Source organism: Pyxicephalus adspersus, chromosome 1 (genome assembly GCF_032062135.1).
Source record: "Pyxicephalus adspersus chromosome 1, UCB_Pads_2.0, whole genome shotgun sequence".
NCBI lineage: Eukaryota > Metazoa > Chordata > Amphibia > Anura > Pyxicephalidae > Pyxicephalus > Pyxicephalus adspersus.
This window is the reverse complement of record NC_092858.1, coordinates 97,309,593-97,329,668: the sequence shown is the minus strand read 5'-3', so window position 1 is coordinate 97,329,668 and position 20,076 is coordinate 97,309,593. Positions and strand designations below refer to the sequence as shown.

The 20,076-nt window shown below is 36.5% G+C and overlaps 1 protein-coding gene across 1 annotated transcript in view; it reads left to right on the top strand.

The window, feature by feature from the left end:
• SH3D21 (SH3 domain containing 21) overlaps window positions 1–13,671 on the top strand; it is a 47,342-nt gene extending 33,671 nt beyond the window's left edge. The window contains exons 12-18 of the mRNA XM_072419833.1: window positions 4,970–5,087; window positions 5,785–5,846; window positions 6,631–6,746; window positions 8,114–8,176; window positions 9,532–9,698; window positions 10,793–10,856; window positions 11,515–13,671. Coding sequence (XP_072275934.1) covers window positions 4,970–5,087; window positions 5,785–5,846; window positions 6,631–6,746; window positions 8,114–8,176; window positions 9,532–9,698; window positions 10,793–10,856; window positions 11,515–11,550 — 626 coding nt within the window. The 3' untranslated portion in view covers window positions 11,551–13,671. The remainder of the gene's footprint in view (window positions 1–4,969; window positions 5,088–5,784; window positions 5,847–6,630; window positions 6,747–8,113; window positions 8,177–9,531; window positions 9,699–10,792; window positions 10,857–11,514) is intronic.
• The last annotated feature ends 6,405 nt before the right edge of the window (window positions 13,672–20,076 follow it).

Sequence of the window (20,076 nt, the reverse complement as noted above, 5' to 3'; positions counted from 1 at the left end):
TTGCGTTTTTAGAAAACATTTTTAGAAAACCTTTATAGTGTACACAACTATTTCCATTAACCAGGATTACCCTGGGAAAAAAAAAAGATAACTATTGCAGGCACCACATCTAAGCACTTGTAAGCTGCATTATATAACAATTTTGCGTTTGCGTTTAGATACACTTAAAGATATCTAGTGAATACCTAAATCTTCATACGAATCATAAAATCAAATTTTGGATGTCAGCCATGTTCTCAGTTGATTCTCAATGAAATTTTATCTTCTTTCTTCCTCTTCTTCTGCCAGTTTGTATAATTTCCAAGATGCATTTATGGAGTGATAACATTGTCAGCTATTAGAATCCAGGTGTCTCCTGGATACTCTGAATAATATTTGCATTGCATTGTTGAGCTGTTAAAAAGATGTAATGTATTCCTTCTATAGGAACAAATTTTGCAGGCTTTTTAAAGGACTTGTAAAGATGTTAATAGTTCTGTTCGATTGTTCTTAATTGGTATATGATAGGAAAAGTGACTCTCATAACCATACACTTGTAACAGAGGGTAGACCATATGGATTCAGTGCACCACACAAGTTTCCATAAGTCTGGCAGCCTTTCAAGTAACAGCACTCTGGCTGCCTGTCCACCTAATGGGTGTATACTAACATCTGTTCTCAGGAACAGTGAACTTTACCTTTATTTAGCCCATTTCCCTTCTCTGTGGAACATCCTTCATTCTTAATACTTTACCAGGGCGAGGCAAAGTCCCCTCTTAAATTTAATAATTAATTAAAGGCAGGCAACATAATTTATCTCAAAAACATTTGTTTTTATACAGCTTAAAGACCTCTTACCTACTCAACAATATAAAAAACAATGACAAACACAATAAATAATAATATAACAGAAAGCTTTTTATTGTGCACAGGCCAGAATATTTAGGCAGTGCAGGCCTCATTAACAAAAAGATTGTTTATGGTTTTATTCTTGATGCTAATGGTAGCAATGTTAAGGGCTTTTTAACAACTTGTCCTGTACCAACCAACATTTTATTAGTAAATTTCAGATTTTCTCTAAAATTAACTTTGTCGGTAAAATTCACTGTTTGTATGAACATGACATGGGGGTGTCCTGTGACACCAATCACAGGATTTAGTTGAATAGGACATTTACGGCTGACAGTCAGGGCAGTTGAAAGGATTGTTAGAAGTTAGGAGCATTGATTTTCTTTTCCACAAGAGAGTCACAAACAAATGCAAACAATGGGAGCTGACAAGTTCAGTATGTTCATTTTTTTAGTTTTGCTTTATTGGGATACCATAGGAGGATATATCAGAACTTGAATATTTAGTGCAGCCTAGGCCCAGTGTTGCATACACCTCCAAACTACTAATGTGATGCAATTATTTACATTATTCACACCAGATAGTGGTACAACTTTGCAGCTCTAAATAAGCTTCCCAGAGAATTTTACCAACAGTCTGTTTTGCTACATCACGCACATCCTCAGACAATATCTATCTTAACTTTTCTGGCCCCCATATATTACTTCAATCTAGTCAGTGTCTTGACCTTTGCCTTTCCAGACTGCAGCGACCACAATTCTGGCCAAGATGTGTTAACCAAAGTTATTTCTTAAGCCTTTTCTGTATATTAGCTGTTACATTTTAAATATTTGGCTTTACGCAGATTTAGTTACATGTTCCTTTGATTATAATATAAGGGTGTTATTTCCTGCATGGTCCTTACAAACCACCAGCAACTTAAATTTTTCATTTTTAGTCACAGATCTCTGGATGGTAATGAAATATTTGTTCCTACATTACTTATAGTTAACATTCTTGTGCTCATCTTAAAAGTTTAAATATGTGACTGAAAACCTGAGCTGAAACTATAGCTCTTGTTATGTTTTTGTTTTTATTGCGTTATGTTTAGTTACACAAATATTAAGATAATATTGAAAATTGATATTGTATATTTTCCAAAGTATTATATCTAATATCCAAATATTCATGTTCAATATGAATTCAGTACATGACATGCATACAAATGCAATGGATACCATTTTTTGGATTAATCAATGTGTACTATGGATAGTGAGTGTAGTGTATTTTTTACACGTATTGCATTTATTTACTTTGAGCGCACTTATAGGCTCAATAGTTGATGTCTAAAATTGGCCTTTTTGTAGTGTATGTAGGCTATTATAATTATAAATGTATGATCATTATATTAAAATCATTTGTTTTGTAGGTTGCAAATCACTTTTTTATTATATAATAATAGTCTATCTGCTTGTGAATGTGGTTACAGTATAAAGGTGTTGGAGGTTATAAAGGGAAGTTTCCAGTGACCACTGTCATATTTAATCATATGACATTTCATATGATTACTACTAGTAGATGTTGTTTTTTTATACTTCTCTGCTGCACTTTAGTACTCATTTCCTTTTTTTTGTTTGTATCCATGTTTAGAATGCAGGAGAATTTTTCCCAAACACATCCTTAGCATACTATACTCACATATAGACAGCCTCATGTAATATATGTTTTCTCACAATTCATTAGATTCAAATTTAATTAGAGAGTTTGAATGTGATTGGTGACAGAAGAAACAGAAAGCATGTCAGTGGTACAGCAATTCTTTCACCTTTTTGGCTCCAGTGGTTTCCATAAAAATATGATACAAAATACAGGTTAAAGTACAGGTTAAGATAAATCTGTCGTTTTAGTAGATAAAGGAAAAATATTTTAACCGGATAGTACATAAACTGCTGAATTAAAAATTTACAGACCTTTATTTTGTCCTGATGGCAATCACATGACTTTGCAGCTACAGTTTTCATCTCCTTTAGTATATGACAGTGAGGTTCCCTGGAAGAGCCACTGTCAATCTAGCAAATAGAACTCCCCACGGGAAGTTTAAGAGAGTTATGCATTATGGATGCTATGGATTTTATTATAATTATTTTTCTTTAGTATCCCTCCGACATGCATCTTAGCACTTCACTGAGTATATAAAGCTGATTATGTCAGCCCTTGTTACATTTGTACAAACCCAAAAACATTCTAGCAAGAAAGTGCACAATCAACTATCACACAGGTAAAATGCTAAACAAGAACATACAAACTCCAAGCACAAAATTGAAGTCTGTAAACAGTCTTTAGATCTACATAAAGGCAGCATGAATATGCACCTTTGACTCAAACTCCAATTGGCAAGTTCAGCTCCCTTTTTTCATCATGAAGTCCCAATTCAGTCCCATTTACTGCATTGAAGAACACACAGTTTTTAAATACTTCTGCTTGTTTTAATGGGACAAAACTGCAGTCTAAAGTGGAACCAAACTCCTAGAAATGTTTGGGGCCCCAAGAAGGTATATGCCAGAAACTGCAAGGATGCACAGAATAGTTGCCTAATATGACAGGCTTACTTGCCAAAAGTAAACCTCCAAAACTGTGATCACTGTGCGCCCCTCAATCTTTGGTGCTGCCACCTTCACCCAGTCTTCCAGTCATCTTTATTGGCTGGTTTGGGATGGCATAACACTTGTGCATGCAAACTGAAGTCAGTTTATTACTGCATGTTCCCATGTTCTAAAACTGCACATGCCCAGCTCAGTGTTCCTTGCAGCACTGATTGCTGATAAGAAGACAGTTACCCTACTCTCATGCTTCTCTGGTTTCAGTACATCCTGGCCCTGAATAATTATACAGATAAGGAGTTCTCATCTCCCTGATCAGCATACTTTTCACAGGTCCATGATTTTTAACAAAGTAACAAATAAAGAGGATCAGTGTTGCAATCGGGCAACTAGTAGGAAGTCAGCAATGGCAGCTCTGTATTTTCTACCATTTCAGGTTTACTTCTCTTCTGAGTATCATAAGCAGCACCCTTGCCTGTGCAGAGTTAAATTATAAAATAATAGAAAAAAATTCAAATCCAAGCATAAAAACTGTATAATCTTATTTTATGATCAGTGTTAAAAGACCCTTACATGTCCATTTACCCTTGCATTACCCTTACAGAAAATGATTCAACATCTTTATAGGGCAAACCAAATAGATTGCATTATCAAAAGACCTGCAGTTATGTGACATTTCCAAGAAATGGCTAGCAGGAAGTGAGCATGGTAAAGTGTCGAGGTGTTCAGTCACGTACCGACGCGACAGTTCTAGTTTGAGTCATCAACATATTTTGTAAAATATTACAGATCACCTATGAAAGCACGTTGTGTAAGATACAAGGGGGCAGCCACTATTAACAAGACTAATAAAATGACATGACTAATTGTCTGGCTGTCAGGGAACTTGCATTTTCAGAAAGGAGGATAGCAATAGAAACCAAATAATTTTGTCACATGGCAGGTTTTTTTTTTAATACATCAAAATGTATTTGCATATTTTAGAGAACATTTAAAACAGATACAGTTGTTATAATGATGATCAGAATATAGAAAACCTTTATGATTAAATGTTCTTTCTCTGTCGACACACCCAGACTTAATAAGTACAGTAGGAAAGTATGCCTTCTAACATCCAATCATACTCTAGCTTTATTTTAATATTTCTATAGTTTTCATATATCAGCTTCATTACATGCATATATGCCATTGGAAAAAAAATTAGCAGAATGTATGTATTGAATGTATTTATATAAATATATGCTTTGGAACAAAAGATAGTAGGAGATTTTGCATGCATTCAATGCTATCAATACTCACAGTCAAATTTCAAATTACAGCAATTAGTTTATTTAGGCAGTGACTTGGCTTTTGTGGCTTTGGGTTAATGCACTTTGTCTAATTTTTGTCCACTGTAAACAACTTATACAAAATATATTGAGAAATTTTTTATCAGCTAGGGTATATTAATTTGCTTTTAAAAAATAATGTTGCTGTATTCTATTAATGATTTTAAACAGTATGATCAACTAAAAGTATGTATGGAGAAAGTTTTTTTGTTCGTAATGTAATCTGTGTTTTAGAGCCAAAAGAGAGCAAAGCAGAGCCAACAAGTAAAGTGACGCATCAACCTGCAAAGAAGCCAGCACCTCCTCCGCCAGTCCCTGCCAAGAGCAAACCTAATGCCAGTCCTGCTAGCAAGTGAGATGGCCTTTTTATGTGTGCAGTACTAATGGAGAAGTCATGAGGGATATTCATTTAAATGAAAGTGGCATTCCAGCTTAAATGTTTCTAATATTAGAAAGAGTAGGGAATGGTTGGAAGCTATGATATAAGGTTTCAGTGGAACTGTTGGGGAGGTTTACCATCACTTGCATTGAATTCATTGTGCCCTGTCAGAAAATGTCCTGAAAAAGAAAAACACTGTTTCCTTAAAGTTGTGTCCCTGACAGATTTAACTTCACTTCCTCTTCTAGTAACGATGTTGACGACAACACAGGTAATAAAGGTCACACACAGCAAAATGTATTAGCTTTTTATTTATTACGCAAATAAGCAACACATTTGGATGCAAAGGTCTAGTTATATTTAAGGTCTATCTGACAATTTTATGTTTATTTGTAAATCATTTCACCTGTAATACTGAGCAAACTCCAACAGATTGGCATAGTTCACCAACAGAGTTCGTGCACAGTTACAGATTGGTCAGGGTCATGTTTTATGCTGTATCACTGCTATAATAGAGCCCCCTAGGGGGAATTTGTAAATTTACCTGCCCAGGTATAATAAATGAGTTTCAAATCTATCACAGATCTGCCTCACTGCTCATGTTTACCATTGCTTTTTAAATTATGCTTCAATAAATGCAGCCTGTCAACACTTTATCAATATTCTACAGGTCCAGTGCAGAATCAACAACAAAGTTATCAGAGGAAAAGAAAGACAAGAACAAAGAAATAAGTAAGTTAACATGTTCAATGTACACCAACTACAAGTAGTTCCCGAGTTAAGGACATCCAACATATCGACGACTCCTAGATACGAGCGGGGTTCCCTGCTTGCTTTTGTGCAGGGCGGAGGCTTGATGGTAGTAGGGGGAAGTTTCCATGACTTGCAGGAAAAATCTTTTGCTAAACTGAGGTTGTGATTGATCTTAAGGACTGAGCTCTTCTGTAACCTCTTGTAACTCTTTAATGACCAAAGCAGACTCTGCAGTTGTTTCTTTTTGCATATCAAAGCACATCTTTCTCTAGAAGTTAATAAATGTCTAGGCTCCATAAAGTTTTTTGTTTTTGCATTGTTTGTGATTAATTCACAATCAAGCTGCCTAATATTATGTTGAGACAAACATCTGTCCTTGTTGCATTTAATAAAATAATGTACCTGTTCCGACTTACATACAAATTAAACTGAAGAACAAACCTACAGTCCCTATGTAACCCAGGGACAACCTGTATTGGCTGCAAAGGTCTGTTGCAATGAATTTAATCAGTGCTATACACATTGTTGTGCTTGAATTTTTATATTGGAATCTTCCTTAATATTGTCCTGGCAGTCCATAATATGGGCCACCAGCTATTGTCATGAGTCATTGGTTGATGTCAGGGTAACTTAAAAGAGAATTGCTTGCAATGTTGTATGGTCTTCCCCCCACATCTCCTCCAGCAGCCTAATAAATATTATTAAGCTCTTTCTTATTAAAGCAGACCGTTGTTGTCAAGTTCCTCTTTTCTACACCCTGTAGATAACTCTACGTTAGATGGACTTAAAGTGTCATCAATGAAACTGGCACATCCAACAGTGGACAGACCAAAAATGCAGGGTAAACGTCCACCAAAGACCAAGGTCATCTCTTCAGAGGTGAGAATTTATAGCTTTGCAGTTTTTTTTTATTGTTACCTAAAAATATAGTTTATATTCCTACTGTATGATGAACATGATGCTTTTAAGTGGAAAAAGTGTTCAAGAATTTGGTCAACCCTGTTTAAAGTTCGGGGAAGGTTAAGGCCTGATAGTCCAGGGCAACTCAATAAAAGAAGAGACGTTGAATGACATTTATTTTGTGGCAAATGTTGTACAATTGGTCAATCCTGCACTGCAGTGTTTCCTAAAGACTTATATATGAATGAATTCATTGTTCTACAACAACTTTCCCAGTCATTGGGTCTTAATACAACAAAACATATGTAGAACACTGTGATGAAAAAACAACTTTAAAACAATTTTTTAGTACATAAAATTAGCAACAAAAGTTACAATTTTTCTAATTTAGAATCAAACCACCTAAATTGCTTAGAATTATTGGATAAAAAATATCTTTGCTTTATGCATTTTCTCTACAAATGACCTTATTTGGCAGTCAGTCAACTTTAGCAACATTTGGGGTAATGTTGTAATGTTTTATGTTATACTATTGAGAAGTTTTCATAGACAGCAAGGTTACTTTTTGTTTGTTTTACTTGTGTTGTGCTTATCCAGCTCCAAATATTATTACTTTTCTTTGCTTTTATTTTAGGAGGTCAATGGACATTTTCCAGTGGCTTTAGAAAGCATTCAGATCCCTTTCACTTTTTTTAATTTTATGTTGCTTAGGCTACAATTGTTTTTTCCTATTATTCTACACTCAATACCCCACAATGACAAAGTGAAAACAGAATTTCAGATAATTTTGTAAATGTATTTAAAATAAAAAACGTAAATATCACAAATACATAAATATTCACAACTTTTGCAGCAACAATGGAAATTTAGCTCAAGTGCCTTTTTTTTTTCTTGATTTCTGCTGAGATGTTTCTGCACCTTGATTGGAGTCCACATATGGTGAATTAAATTCAGTAATTGTTATTTGGAAAGGTTCACACCTTTCTATAGAAGGCTTCATAGTTAACAATGCATATCAGAACAAAAACCAAGCCAAGAGGTCAAAGTAAACTGAAACTGACTGATGTAGATTCATGGAAAAAAAGTATTTAAATTGTAGCATCAGGCTGCAACATACCAAAATTGAAAAAAGGGGGTCTGTTGATTGCTATTGATGTTGCTTTAACATGTTAAATGCTATATATGAAATTCGGAAAGATCAGTCAGTTTCCTGTATAACTTTTTGGATAGGTTTGACCAATCTTAACTCACCTTTACCTTGGGAGCACTGCAATTTTTTGTATCTGTAAAGAAAAGAAAACTATTTTTTATTAGATTTTAAAACTTTTGGATTGTCTTTTTTGTAGACTGATTCTGTGAGCAGTAAAGAAGATGATTTGATTTCCAACGTTAAAAGTCCCACAGCTAAGGTACAGCCTGAATAAGCATGATTTAAAGAAAAGATAAAATACCTTTAACCCCCCTAGCTTTCTAATTCTATCCGTATTTCCAGGCAAAAAGCGTTACATTTGCATGAAAATTTATTTTACATTGTAGGCCCATAATTTTTAGGCATAACTCACCAAAATATGTCCAATACAAAATAAATTTATTAATAAACTTTAAATAAAAAAACACAAAAACACCCTGGAGATCGTCTCTGCTTTCGCCGGCTGGAGATCGGAGGGAGAAGATCTGTCCCGAAGACCCTGCGGGGACGAGCAGAACGCCGGGGGACGACAACAGAACAAGGTAAGTGGGTTTTTTTAATCCTTTTAGCAACACCGAGTGTGACTCAGGATTGCTGCTTTTTGCATGAAAAATCCACCTCGAGCCACACTTGGGATTACCGCTAGGGGGGTTAAGGCATACATATACAGGTGAAACCTGTTTAGGATATTTTAAAGCTGACTTTTCAAGCTAAATGAAGGCATGTGTTTTGTTACATAAATATTGGAGTTCTTTGCATCTTTGTTCCAGATTCATGCAGCAATCCTGCATAATAAAGCTTCCGAATTTTCCTGTGTTAGACACCAGTGATTTATGGTTTTTCTCTTTGTGCTGGAAAACTGGTCTAGTATCCCCCCCCATCCTGTTGTCTTCTGCAGGCAGCCTTTAGTGGGTGGACCTGCAAAGTCATTTTTCCAGCTCTGCTGTCTATGCAGGTATTTTGCAGCACTGTGATTGTCATTTTGCAAAGTAATATTCGAGTTTACAACTATATTTAGTACACACAAAGGGGGTATATGTAGGTTTATATAGTTTTTTTGACTATCAATATACCGTATTTTTCATATAAGACGCATTCAATTTTAAAGGAGGAAAATCTAGAAAAAAAAGATTCTGAAAGATTATTCCCCTTTTGATCACCCTGTGCCAATTTAAATTCCCCTTCTGATCACAGGATCGCGGGATCGCGGTATCGGGTAAGTATGTTACCGGTTTTAATTATTTTTAAAACTTGCATTCGCCGTATAGGACGCACCCACTTTGCCCCCCCAGTTTTGGGGAAGAAAAAGTGCGTCTTATACGCCGAAAAATACGGTAGTCAATAAATATTTTATGCCTGGAGTTCAGTTGCAAGAGCTTTTGGGGAGGGGCAATTTGAATTCTGGTGCATAGGAAGGGAATGCTAAATAGGGCAGTGACACCCATCACGTCTATAATATCTGAGTAAAAATCTGTCTCATGATCAGTAGTAAATTTAATGCAGACGTTACATCTAATTATGTGCTTTAATTGCTTGATGTCCACCTTTTTTACTTCCTTTGTGTTTTACCCACAGAGTACCCCAAAACTAACCATTAAAACAACTTCTCCTTCTACAAAGAGCAGCACACAGGCTCACTTATCCAGGAAGAGCCCAGAACCTGTTCAGAATGCTCAATTAGAACTTTTGGAGGAAATCAAAGCACTCAAACTTATGATTGATATACTTAAAAGGAAGCATATGTGAGTTATCTTATATTTTATTTTTTTCTAGAATTATAGTTATAGTAAAAAATAAATAGCTTGTCCTCTCTCTCTTTTTTTATTATGGGACCTTGTCAAACAAATATCTTTTACCATGTGTCTTATACAGTTACCAATCATAAAAATTTTGTTAAGAAACATATTATTCATTCCCTGGACTTTAACATAAAAAAAAATCATAAATCCTGAATGTAACCAGTAAATTTTAACTAAACCATAATTCAAACCTTTTAACTGAATCTTGAAACTTAACCTGTAAAGCCCGAGTACAGGGTGAGGTTGTCCTTCACATCAGTGTCATAGGCTCACAGAGGACATCCTGGGCCTTTTGCTCCAGTGGCTCCTTGCCTAGGGGTCCCTTCATCACCAATACCACATTATTGGCTGAAAATGCTCAGCTTCCTGTCACCATGACTCCTATTGGTGGTCACGTTAGCCGTACTCAATTACTGCCCCTTGCACAGTGCACTTTCAGTGCAAACATGGTGGCACTCTGTATGGGTTACTGGTTGTGTTTAAAGATGGTCATGTAGTTATTCCAGATCATCCACAAGATCTCTATCACCTTTTAACTGTATTACAGCCCAACCAATATAGTAAGTCAAAATATTTATGGGGGGGGGTCTTGTCAAGTATTCACACTGGGGCTCGTAGATCTGTACCTACTTAGCTGGTTGATGTGATCACAATAGCCACAACAGTGCCAAACCAGATGTAATAGAACTCCACAAAGCTGTAATTCTATGTATATTATGTGTAATTTACTGCTGATGTCGGTATTGGTACAAAAATTTTCATTTGCAATAGCCCCTTGTGCATTTTGTAGATATTTAATCTAGTTGGTAATTCTTATACTAAACTGCCCCTACACAGAACCCAGTCAATTACTATTGCATTGCATTTTCCTTGACTATAATTAAAACATTCAAAAATTCCCAGTGACTATTCCCAGGTGACCATTCAAATGTTTAAATGCAAATTATGTAAGTATTATAAACTTTTTTATTAGAATATGCAACAATATTTATTTACACCATAATACAGTATTTAACCAGTAATGTGATCGTTTACAGGACAGATATGCAAGAGATTAGATCAGAAATAAGTGAGGAAAGAGTGAATCGACTAGCACTCCAGGTAAATAAAAAAACACTGTATCTTGCTATTCTATGTACAGCAAAAACAATAAGCTGTTACTATTTCTTCCTTCTTCCAATCAGTTCTGAAACATCTTTGAAATACCTAAAAAAAACATTTAAAAAGTTTGGCAGGCATTTAAAAAGCATTCTCAATAAACCAAAATCGGCAGCACGCTTTGCCCAGTGGTTAGCACTCTCATCTTTGCAGCACTGGGTCACAGGTTCGTATCCCGGCCAGGACACTAACTGCAAGGAGTTTGTATGTTTTACCTGTGTCTGTGTGGGTCAGTCTCCTCCCACATTCCCAAAGAAACACATGCATATCCATTTAAAAAACACATAGCTAGTGAAAATTCAACCAAAAACACTGCCATTTTCCATGTTTTTTATTGGGAATGTGCTCCAGACGAGGCTAACTGATGTGGCCCAATGTGCTGCTTGGCCCTGATTTGTTTGACAATGACAGCAATATTGTACTTTAATTGCTCACAGATTTATTGCAGGTTTAATAATACTTACTTGGCATCTCATGGGGGTCTTCTCTATGTTTCAAAAAATAGGATCCAGGCATTTTTCTGAGAAGCATTTTTGTCGATAAACCTAAAAAAAGGATGGCCTTTTTATGTTATAACCAATGTCTGTTTTTTTTTTTGAAGATGGAGGTTGACAACCTGAAGAAACTGTCCTCTTAGTATACACAAAATTCTTGGGCTGGTCCCACAAGAACACAAAATGATCTGTTTGCATCATCCACTGGTGACAGGTGCATACAGCTTCAATACCTAAATACTTCTGTATGAAAGACACTACTGGACGTATTATGAGATCAGAGCATGTGAAACCTCATTGATGACAAAACAGTAGCACTGCCCTCTGTTTTTTAACCCCATTTTAGATTTAATAAATGTTATATCATTGTATCTGTGTATTTTTAAGCCAAAACGGTGCATTTTTTGGTTCTTAATTTACTCCCGTAAACCACCAAATTTTGGCCAGATACAAATTACAATTTAGACTTTGAAGTGTTGGTCCAGAGAGCAAGGCAGTAACAAATCCCAGGAAATCCAGAGTCTCTGGACAAAGAAATAAAATATGTTCTACTTTGTCTTGATCTAAATGGCTTGTTTGTGTTCTCTGTTTTTTTTTATTGTATTGTAATATATTTGATACAGGTGACTAGTATTGATATTTTAATTTTTTGACTGCATTTGGATACACATGTCCAACTTTATATAGGAACACCATGTTATTCACATGAATTTGTGTTACCAAAAAATGGTCCTGCAGTAGGTTAGTTAAATCTCAACAATCGCAGTGTTATATTACAATTACAGTATGAGTTAGCAATGCCATAAAATACACAGTCCTGAGTATGGTTCTGCCTGGACCCATCACCCTGTTTGGAATTTAGCCCAGCTTAGGGAAGAATACACAGGAACTGTATTTTGTTTGAAATATAGTTATCACTTAAGTCCTGATCTATTGAGCAAAAACCAGTCAGATTGGCTGATGCTTAAATGATCATGGTAACTTTTACAGCAGCTTTATTAGAGCAAATAACAGACTTGGTTTTCTATCTGGTTTTCCATCTGCTGCTAACTGGCATTTGCTGGACAGCAAAGGTAATGTACAGAGGGGCCCAAAAAATGTAGCCATAGTTCAGTAATGGTTATCTATGCTCTAGTCTCTGTCTATTTCCGCTTTGAGCACCAAATGTGACTTCAGAAATCAAACATGACTTTCAGGGACCTTTTGATGTTTATAAAAATTTAGTAATAAAAATATTATGTAATTATTTTCATGTTGAGATGTGTATACATTTTTTGGGCCCCTCTGTATATACTTATTCCCCTCATTTACTCGTGAGCATAGACAGAGTTTAGACCAAAGTTAAGCTTTGTTATGAATTTATGCTTAATACCATAATGCTTGGTATAGTTTTGAAGGTTTTTTGAAGTAAAAACAACATCTGAAGAGGCAAAAAGACCTTGCTACGCCTAACTAAAACTGATGCAGAAATGTGATGTCTAAAATCTGATTATGTCATATGTCCAAAAACTCTAAAAACCTATTATTTTTTTGCCCTATCAGTTATTGCTGTGGGTGTAATAAAGAACATTGTACAGCAATTAAAAATAACCAGAATTAGCTTTATCTTTAGCATTGTTTAGTCTGATTGGTTGCTAAAAGTCACCGTATGATGCATATCATAGCTTATCTGTGTACTACCTTATGGTAAAAAAAGTCTGTATTTACTATATGCCTGTTGTTTACATACTCAGTTCAAAAATATAAAAAAAGTTAAAACTTAGTTTTATCAAATGCTACAATAACTTATTTTTTCATGCATGTACTCTTGAAAAAATGATTACAGTCCTTTAACATGTCTGACTTTCTTTGCTATAACAGTGTCAGGTATTGTGGTTACTGTCTTGCTCTTGGATACAATACATCATTATCCTACTGTTTTCTAACTCTTATCCAACTGTTGTGTTGGATCATTCCCCCTTGCCTTTCTCACTGCAGTTATCTACTATCCAATGTTTACATCCTAATAGTGTTCCCATCAGCCGTCTAAAATGTTTCTTAGATAACCCATGATTAACCATTTTAAAAATCGTATTATAGTATAAGTTTTACTACTGTATTGGCTTGTTAACCTTTCCTAGCTGAATTCAAAAACCAAAGACTGCAGGCATTTGTATAAAGCGTGCCACATAAAAAAAATATATATATTTTTGTTTGAATTGAGGATTGGACCTCTCACTATGCAAAACGTGCAATATTTTCAATAAAAGTACTTTATTTATTTAGCTTTGTTGATTAAATGTGTTTGTATTTTTTAATGGTATTGTACAGCTGAATGGAAACTTATTCTAAGACATTAGTTGTAGTCATAAAAGTAACCAGAAAGGTAAGCTGTGTGTGTTGAGTGTTAAAGCTTTAAAACAAAAAATATATCAAAAATGCATCCCCACGTCCCTGATTTTTTAATCAAAAGAATGTTCCCACGTGTCATCGCAAAGCATACTGAGCATGAACAGCCACCCCCAGCAACTAACAACAATTCACCACTCCCCTCCACATATAAACCACAGACTCTGAGTTTCTCATTCTGATTCTTGCTCCTGATGAGGATAGAAGAAAAAAAATATTGTATTAGACGAGAAGAAGAGCTTTGTAGCTATACATGAACCTTTACAATTAGAAGTAAACTTGTTGGTTTTTTTTGCTGTTACCTTTCTCCACTTCTTTCCTCCATAAAGCCCCCTTCCCTTTCCAGGAGTGGTCCTCAGTTGTCCTGTAATAATCACGCTGTCCACGAGTTTTGTGATCCCAGGCACACGTGATGAAATGTCCAAGGGCAGGTCTTTGTTGCCCTGGGTTCACTAAAAATGGGTTTGATGATTCTGGGCATCATTTAACCCAAAAAACTCAATACAGTGCCAGAAAGAGGAGGAGCAGCCAAATCTGTATTTTGTTTTTATTAAATCTGCCACACTTAGTGAATGATGTGCTATTTTGATAACACAAGGTCAGTTCTCCTCTATTAAGTCATTGGCTGACAGAAAAAGGCAAAAACACCAAACCAACCAAACAAAAAAGTGGAAATACTTTTTATACTGCTCACGACAGTACTTGACAGAAGCTACACATTGCTAGTTCATATGTGAAACTTTCATCTCTCCTGAGACTTTCTTAAGGATCCAGCCAGATAAGCAACATTGGCGTTTCTTTTGCAACTCGTTTGAGGGAAACATAATCATTGCTACATACCACTTCCTCTTCTTAACCTGTAAAAAAGCAGAACATGTACAGTGCATCCTCATTTGTCTAATGCTGGAACACTTTAAAAATATTATCTTTAGAAAGCAGAGAATGGCATAACATGTAAACCGCCAGGGGAACTGTACATCATGTTCCTGCCTGTGGTTTACATCTGATGTTTGCTTAGCTATTATCCTGCTGTGGCACCTTAAGGTTCCAAGGAGACAACTGTTATGCTATGCTTAAGTGACCACTTTACCACAGAATGAAAAACATTTTGTGCTTCACTCCAAAGAGCTATAAATAATGCTTTAAGGTCTCTTTTAAAATCAGTGAAATAATTGGCTTAAGAAAACTGTATAAAAAAAAGTAACCAATATTACGTTCATATAGAGAGTAGCATCATTAAATCTTATGTAAACATATTAGTAAATAGGTTATTAGGTCCAAATCACATAATAGAAATATTTGTCATCACAAAAAAACATATACAGGTAGTCCCCTAGTTAAGGACATCCAACATATGGACGACTCCTAGATACAAACTAGGCTTCCCTGCTTATTCTGTTTTTTTTTTGCCTTGTTTGTGATTAGCTTTCAGTAAGGATTTTATACATTAACTGACACCACACTGCCTAATAATATGTTGAAACAAAAATCAGTCCAATTGCATTTAGTAAAATAATGTACCTGTTCCAACTTACAAACAAATTCAACGTAAGAACAAACCTACAGTCCCTATATTGTATGTAACCTGGGGACTACCTGTAAATGTAAAAAAAAAAATATAGCATCATGACTGACTGATAGTAAGCAATTAGTATGTGGATCAATGTAGAAAGTATGGGAATCCAGTGTCCTCACCTAATGGACATGTATAGATTATAACAAACTGTCTGTATTAGCAGCATGTTTATCACAAACAGCTTTCTAAACCTATACTCTATAGCTGACCTAAACTAAAATTGGACTTGGAATGATATATGTATTATCACCTGCTTGCACTGAATTGTCACTCCCCTCAGACTTGGTAATATCAACATGAATATATAAAAGCTAAGATGGCCACTGTATGTAAAAGCAGCATGATTTATATGGCACTGGAAGTCTTATCATCTTCTCCTGAATTGCTTCTCCACCCCCAGTCTTCTCTCATTACTCACTGCCTGCTCCCTACCAAGATCCTGCTTGAGTTCTCTGCCTAACCAAGAAGTCATTGTGTTTCCTTATGTGATTGGTTAGCACTGACATCAGAGTTTTGAGCCTTTTAGGAAGAAAAAACAGGGAAAATAGAGAAGCCACTTTATTTTGTTATTAGATCTGACTCTGACACAGGACACGTAAGGAACACACACACAACATCATTACACACACAGCTAACCATATAAATCAAGAATAGATAAACTGTGGCTCTGCAGGGGTGGAAAACTACAAGTTCTCCCTCCTTCAGGTTCCACGAGGTGGTGAGGCCCCAGAAGGGATGAAGGGGGCAAGCGGCTCCCTTTCAGGTACAAGCGGGGTTTCAGGGGATAAGGGGGGTAAGAGTTCTCTGCCCCAGAACACTCCAGAGGACAGCAGTGACATGCTGGATAGCCCCAGCCCTCAGATCCCTCAATCACCCCCCTCTCCAGGACATTCTCCTGCGGCTCCCTGTCTCTCCAGCCTGCAGGGAGAGGATTCTGTCTCACTTGATCACAGCGTTCACCAGTTTGATCATGGCTCCAGATTTTCAGTTTTAAGCCAGGATCCTCCTGTATGTCCTCCCCTCTCCTTGCTTCCAGAAGCAGAAAATCGGCTTTATGTGAATTTGGCTGGCCTTTTGCAGTCCGAGCTAGCGAAAGTTACCGAGAAAATTACCTCAGGAGTACGGCAGGATTTACAATCACTGGGTGCCAGAATTGATATGTTTGAGAAAAAAGTGGATGAGACTGTGATCTGTGTTAATCAGAATTCCAAAGAAATACAGTTCCTTCAAGAACAGATTGAGACCATGCAGCTTAAACTGGATGATATAGAAAATAGATCCCCCAGAAATAACTTTAGGGTCAGGGGTCTCCCTGAATCGGTTAAGGATATTGCAGAGGCAGTGAGACGCTTCCTTCACAGTTTGCTACCAGATTTACCAGAATCACACTTACTGCTTGACAGGGCGCACAGAGCTCTTGTGACCCCCAAACAAGATGGCCCACCCAGGGACATAATTGTCAAACCCCACTACTTTACTACTAAGGAAGCACTCTTGAAAGTCACTAGAGGTATGGAGTTGATCGAGATGGAGGGTCACCAGATACAACTCTTCTCCGACATAACACCTTTTACTATTCAACGCAGGAGAACCCTCAAACCTCTATTGCAAGTCTTGATTGATCACAAGATCAAATATAGATGGGCCTTCCCTTTGAAATTGATTTTTCAACTACAGGGGAAAACTTTTTCCTTTTCATCTTTTGAGGAGGGGGAACAACTTCTCCGAGATCTGGATTTACTCCAGACAGCAGAGGTACAACCTATCTCAGATAAGGAGGCATCCACGTCTTTATATCCACTCTGGAATAAAACCAAAGTTGCCGGGAAACAACTGCGGAAAACACCTTGATTGTTTGAACTGGATGTATTCCTGTATTACTTCCTGAAACACAGTTATTGATGACTTGTCAATTACTTCCTTGAAAGTTGCCCGGTATTATTTTGGACTTTTTTTATTTCCATATATCACAGATGTCTCCCATGGTTACAAGTTGTTTATTTTTGGTTTTCTTTCTTTGACCCCTGCTGTGATTATTTTTGTGATTGTTTTTTAAAGATTTATTAATGTTAGTACTTGTTCTAAAAACTCCAATAAAAACATTGAAATATTAATAAAAGTGTTGGCATTTGGTTCACTTAAAGTGGATTTATATCCCCTTTAGCTATTGGACGATATAATTACCTGAAATAAATATATCCTGAAAATCATAAAAATGTGAAACTAAGAATTGCAATTGGCCTTAATTAACCTAATTAGGTTTGCAGAAGCTCCTTCATGGTATCATAGACCAATTTCAATAAACAAACCCTCATTAACCTAATATATACATTTTTCATTCAAAAAAACATTTTTGATGTAATAGTGTATAGAGATACATCAAAGCAGAATATTTTTACTTTGTCATCAGCTCACTCACTATTACACCATTGCAAAGAACTTTCACGTTTTTTTGACCTGTAAATAGTTTAATATTGCTCCCCCACTGCCCAAATTTCACAATCCTACTAGTCATGTACCCTTAGCTGCCCCTAGGCTCCTGGAACATTTATCTACAAGCTGCAGGTTGGTGTATGTCAAATAATCACTAGATTTTGTGCTTACATATCATTGACATCAACCATCATATTATCTTGTGATAGTATCCCAGGAGGCTGTAGACAAGGGGTAGGGTAAGCCTGCCCCCCCATCTACCTCCCATTAATTCTGTAATTCAGTGGTCCCCAACCTTTTGCAGCTCGCGGACCACTGAATCTATGGACTTCGGACCGCGCATGTTCTCGCAGCCCACTTGTCAGACAACCACAGCCCACTGGTGGGCCATGGACTGGGGGTTGGGGACCTCTGCTCTAATTGACCACAGACTGCAGTTACATGAAACTCCAGTACCAAGTCTTCTGTATCTTTGTCGTCACTTGCTTTTTGACTGTCCAGCTGCAGGGCCCCTCTGTAAATTCTAAGGTAGTGTGATGTCCATACATGGATCGTTGGTCTCCAGCATTAACCTGTGGGATAGGTTAGAGGGGGTGGTAAGTAAGTGTGGGATGTTTGCCCAAAGAGGGGCTTTAACATCCCATGCACAAATAACATACACTAATAAAGCAGAGATGTAATTATATGTATATATTTATATATAAATATAATAGTATACTTATAATAACCTTCAATTTAATGCTTATTTCCAGGCTTCCTGCTGGCAAACCTCAATGATAAAGAGCGCTGACTTGATCTACGCCACTTTCTGCTTAATTAGACAGGGCTCAGTGGTGACGCCTCCCTAGAGGGCAGATCCATGACACCCTTACCTTCATCCTCATACTCACAGTCTGTTCCTAAGTCTTTTGAGTTAAATGACATCTATTGTCATGCAACCCAGGAGAATATTGATATACTGTGGTGGACAAAAGGTACTTAAGAGACAGGGACTGAGAGGATGTGAGTATTGGAGTCTAAGCACATTCTTTTTTAAAAGAAAAAGCTTGGGTCCACTTTGAAGTTTCGATTTGGGATTCAACTATTTACTGTTCTAACATTCTCTTGAAACTGAGCAAGCTGAAATTTACAGCATACTTATATACTCTTCAGTCCCCAGCAGTCCAACCATAACTTTACTGTCTATACTCCTGAGTTTGGTCAAGGCTGCCAAATAGAATATTCGTTACCACTTCCACATGGCGGCCAGAATGGTAAATCCTAGCTATTGGAGAAAGGCGGCCCTTCCACTGCTGTGGGAATGGCTGGTGGAGCACATCAAACATATTGAAGGCTGGCTACGAAGGATGACGATCAGGTAGAACATTATTTACTCACTTAGTTTGTAAGGCCCATATTTAGAGAATTTCTCTATTACCAAGCATAGCTGTGCTAATTAATTGTTTATTGGACATTGTTGGTGGAGGTGTTAGGGGTTTAAGACTCATTTTGTTTTATTCGTTCCCTTTTTTTTTCATTTCTTAGGCTCACCTCCCATCTTTACCTATTTGCCTAGTCGACATCTTCCTTCCCTTCTCATTTTCTCTTTTCCACGCACTGTAGGCTGGGTTAGATTTACTATATATTCTAGTTATACATGGTTTAAGCATATTTGCAACACACCTAACTCAACTCAACCTAACTAACAATTTTTACCAAAAATATGTAAGTGCTTTTCTATATTTAGATAGGCCGAGTCATGATTTTAGGGTCTACTTTGTATCACAGAGTAGCCCCTCACTTACCTTAATTTTTTTCTTAGTCTCAGTTTTCTCACTGGTAAACATAGTAATTTTGCAATGTGTTAATAAAAATGCCATGATGAATACTTTCAGAAGCAACATCAACATGTTTTTTTTTGTGTAATGTTCAGACCAGTTATGTATTTTAGTCAGTAATATTCTTTATAAACCTGCATAAAAACTGTAAAACGAATGTAGGGGCCTGGATAATATTGTTAATTTAGTTTTATTAGGTGGTTTCCAGTTTAATTTAAAAGTGCCTACCCTTAATATATTCTTGTGAAATGTTACCCTAGGCTCCCTGGAATCAGGAACCACAATTTGAAACTCCTCCTGCATTGATAAAGCTGATAGCCTGGCCAATATACTTAATGAATTCCTAAGAACTCCATTGCACCTACAGTAAAAATAAATAAACTAATGTTGCTATCATTAAGATAACATTTAGATTGAGATAGGGCCACCAAGCTCTACACATGCCCTATGTGTAG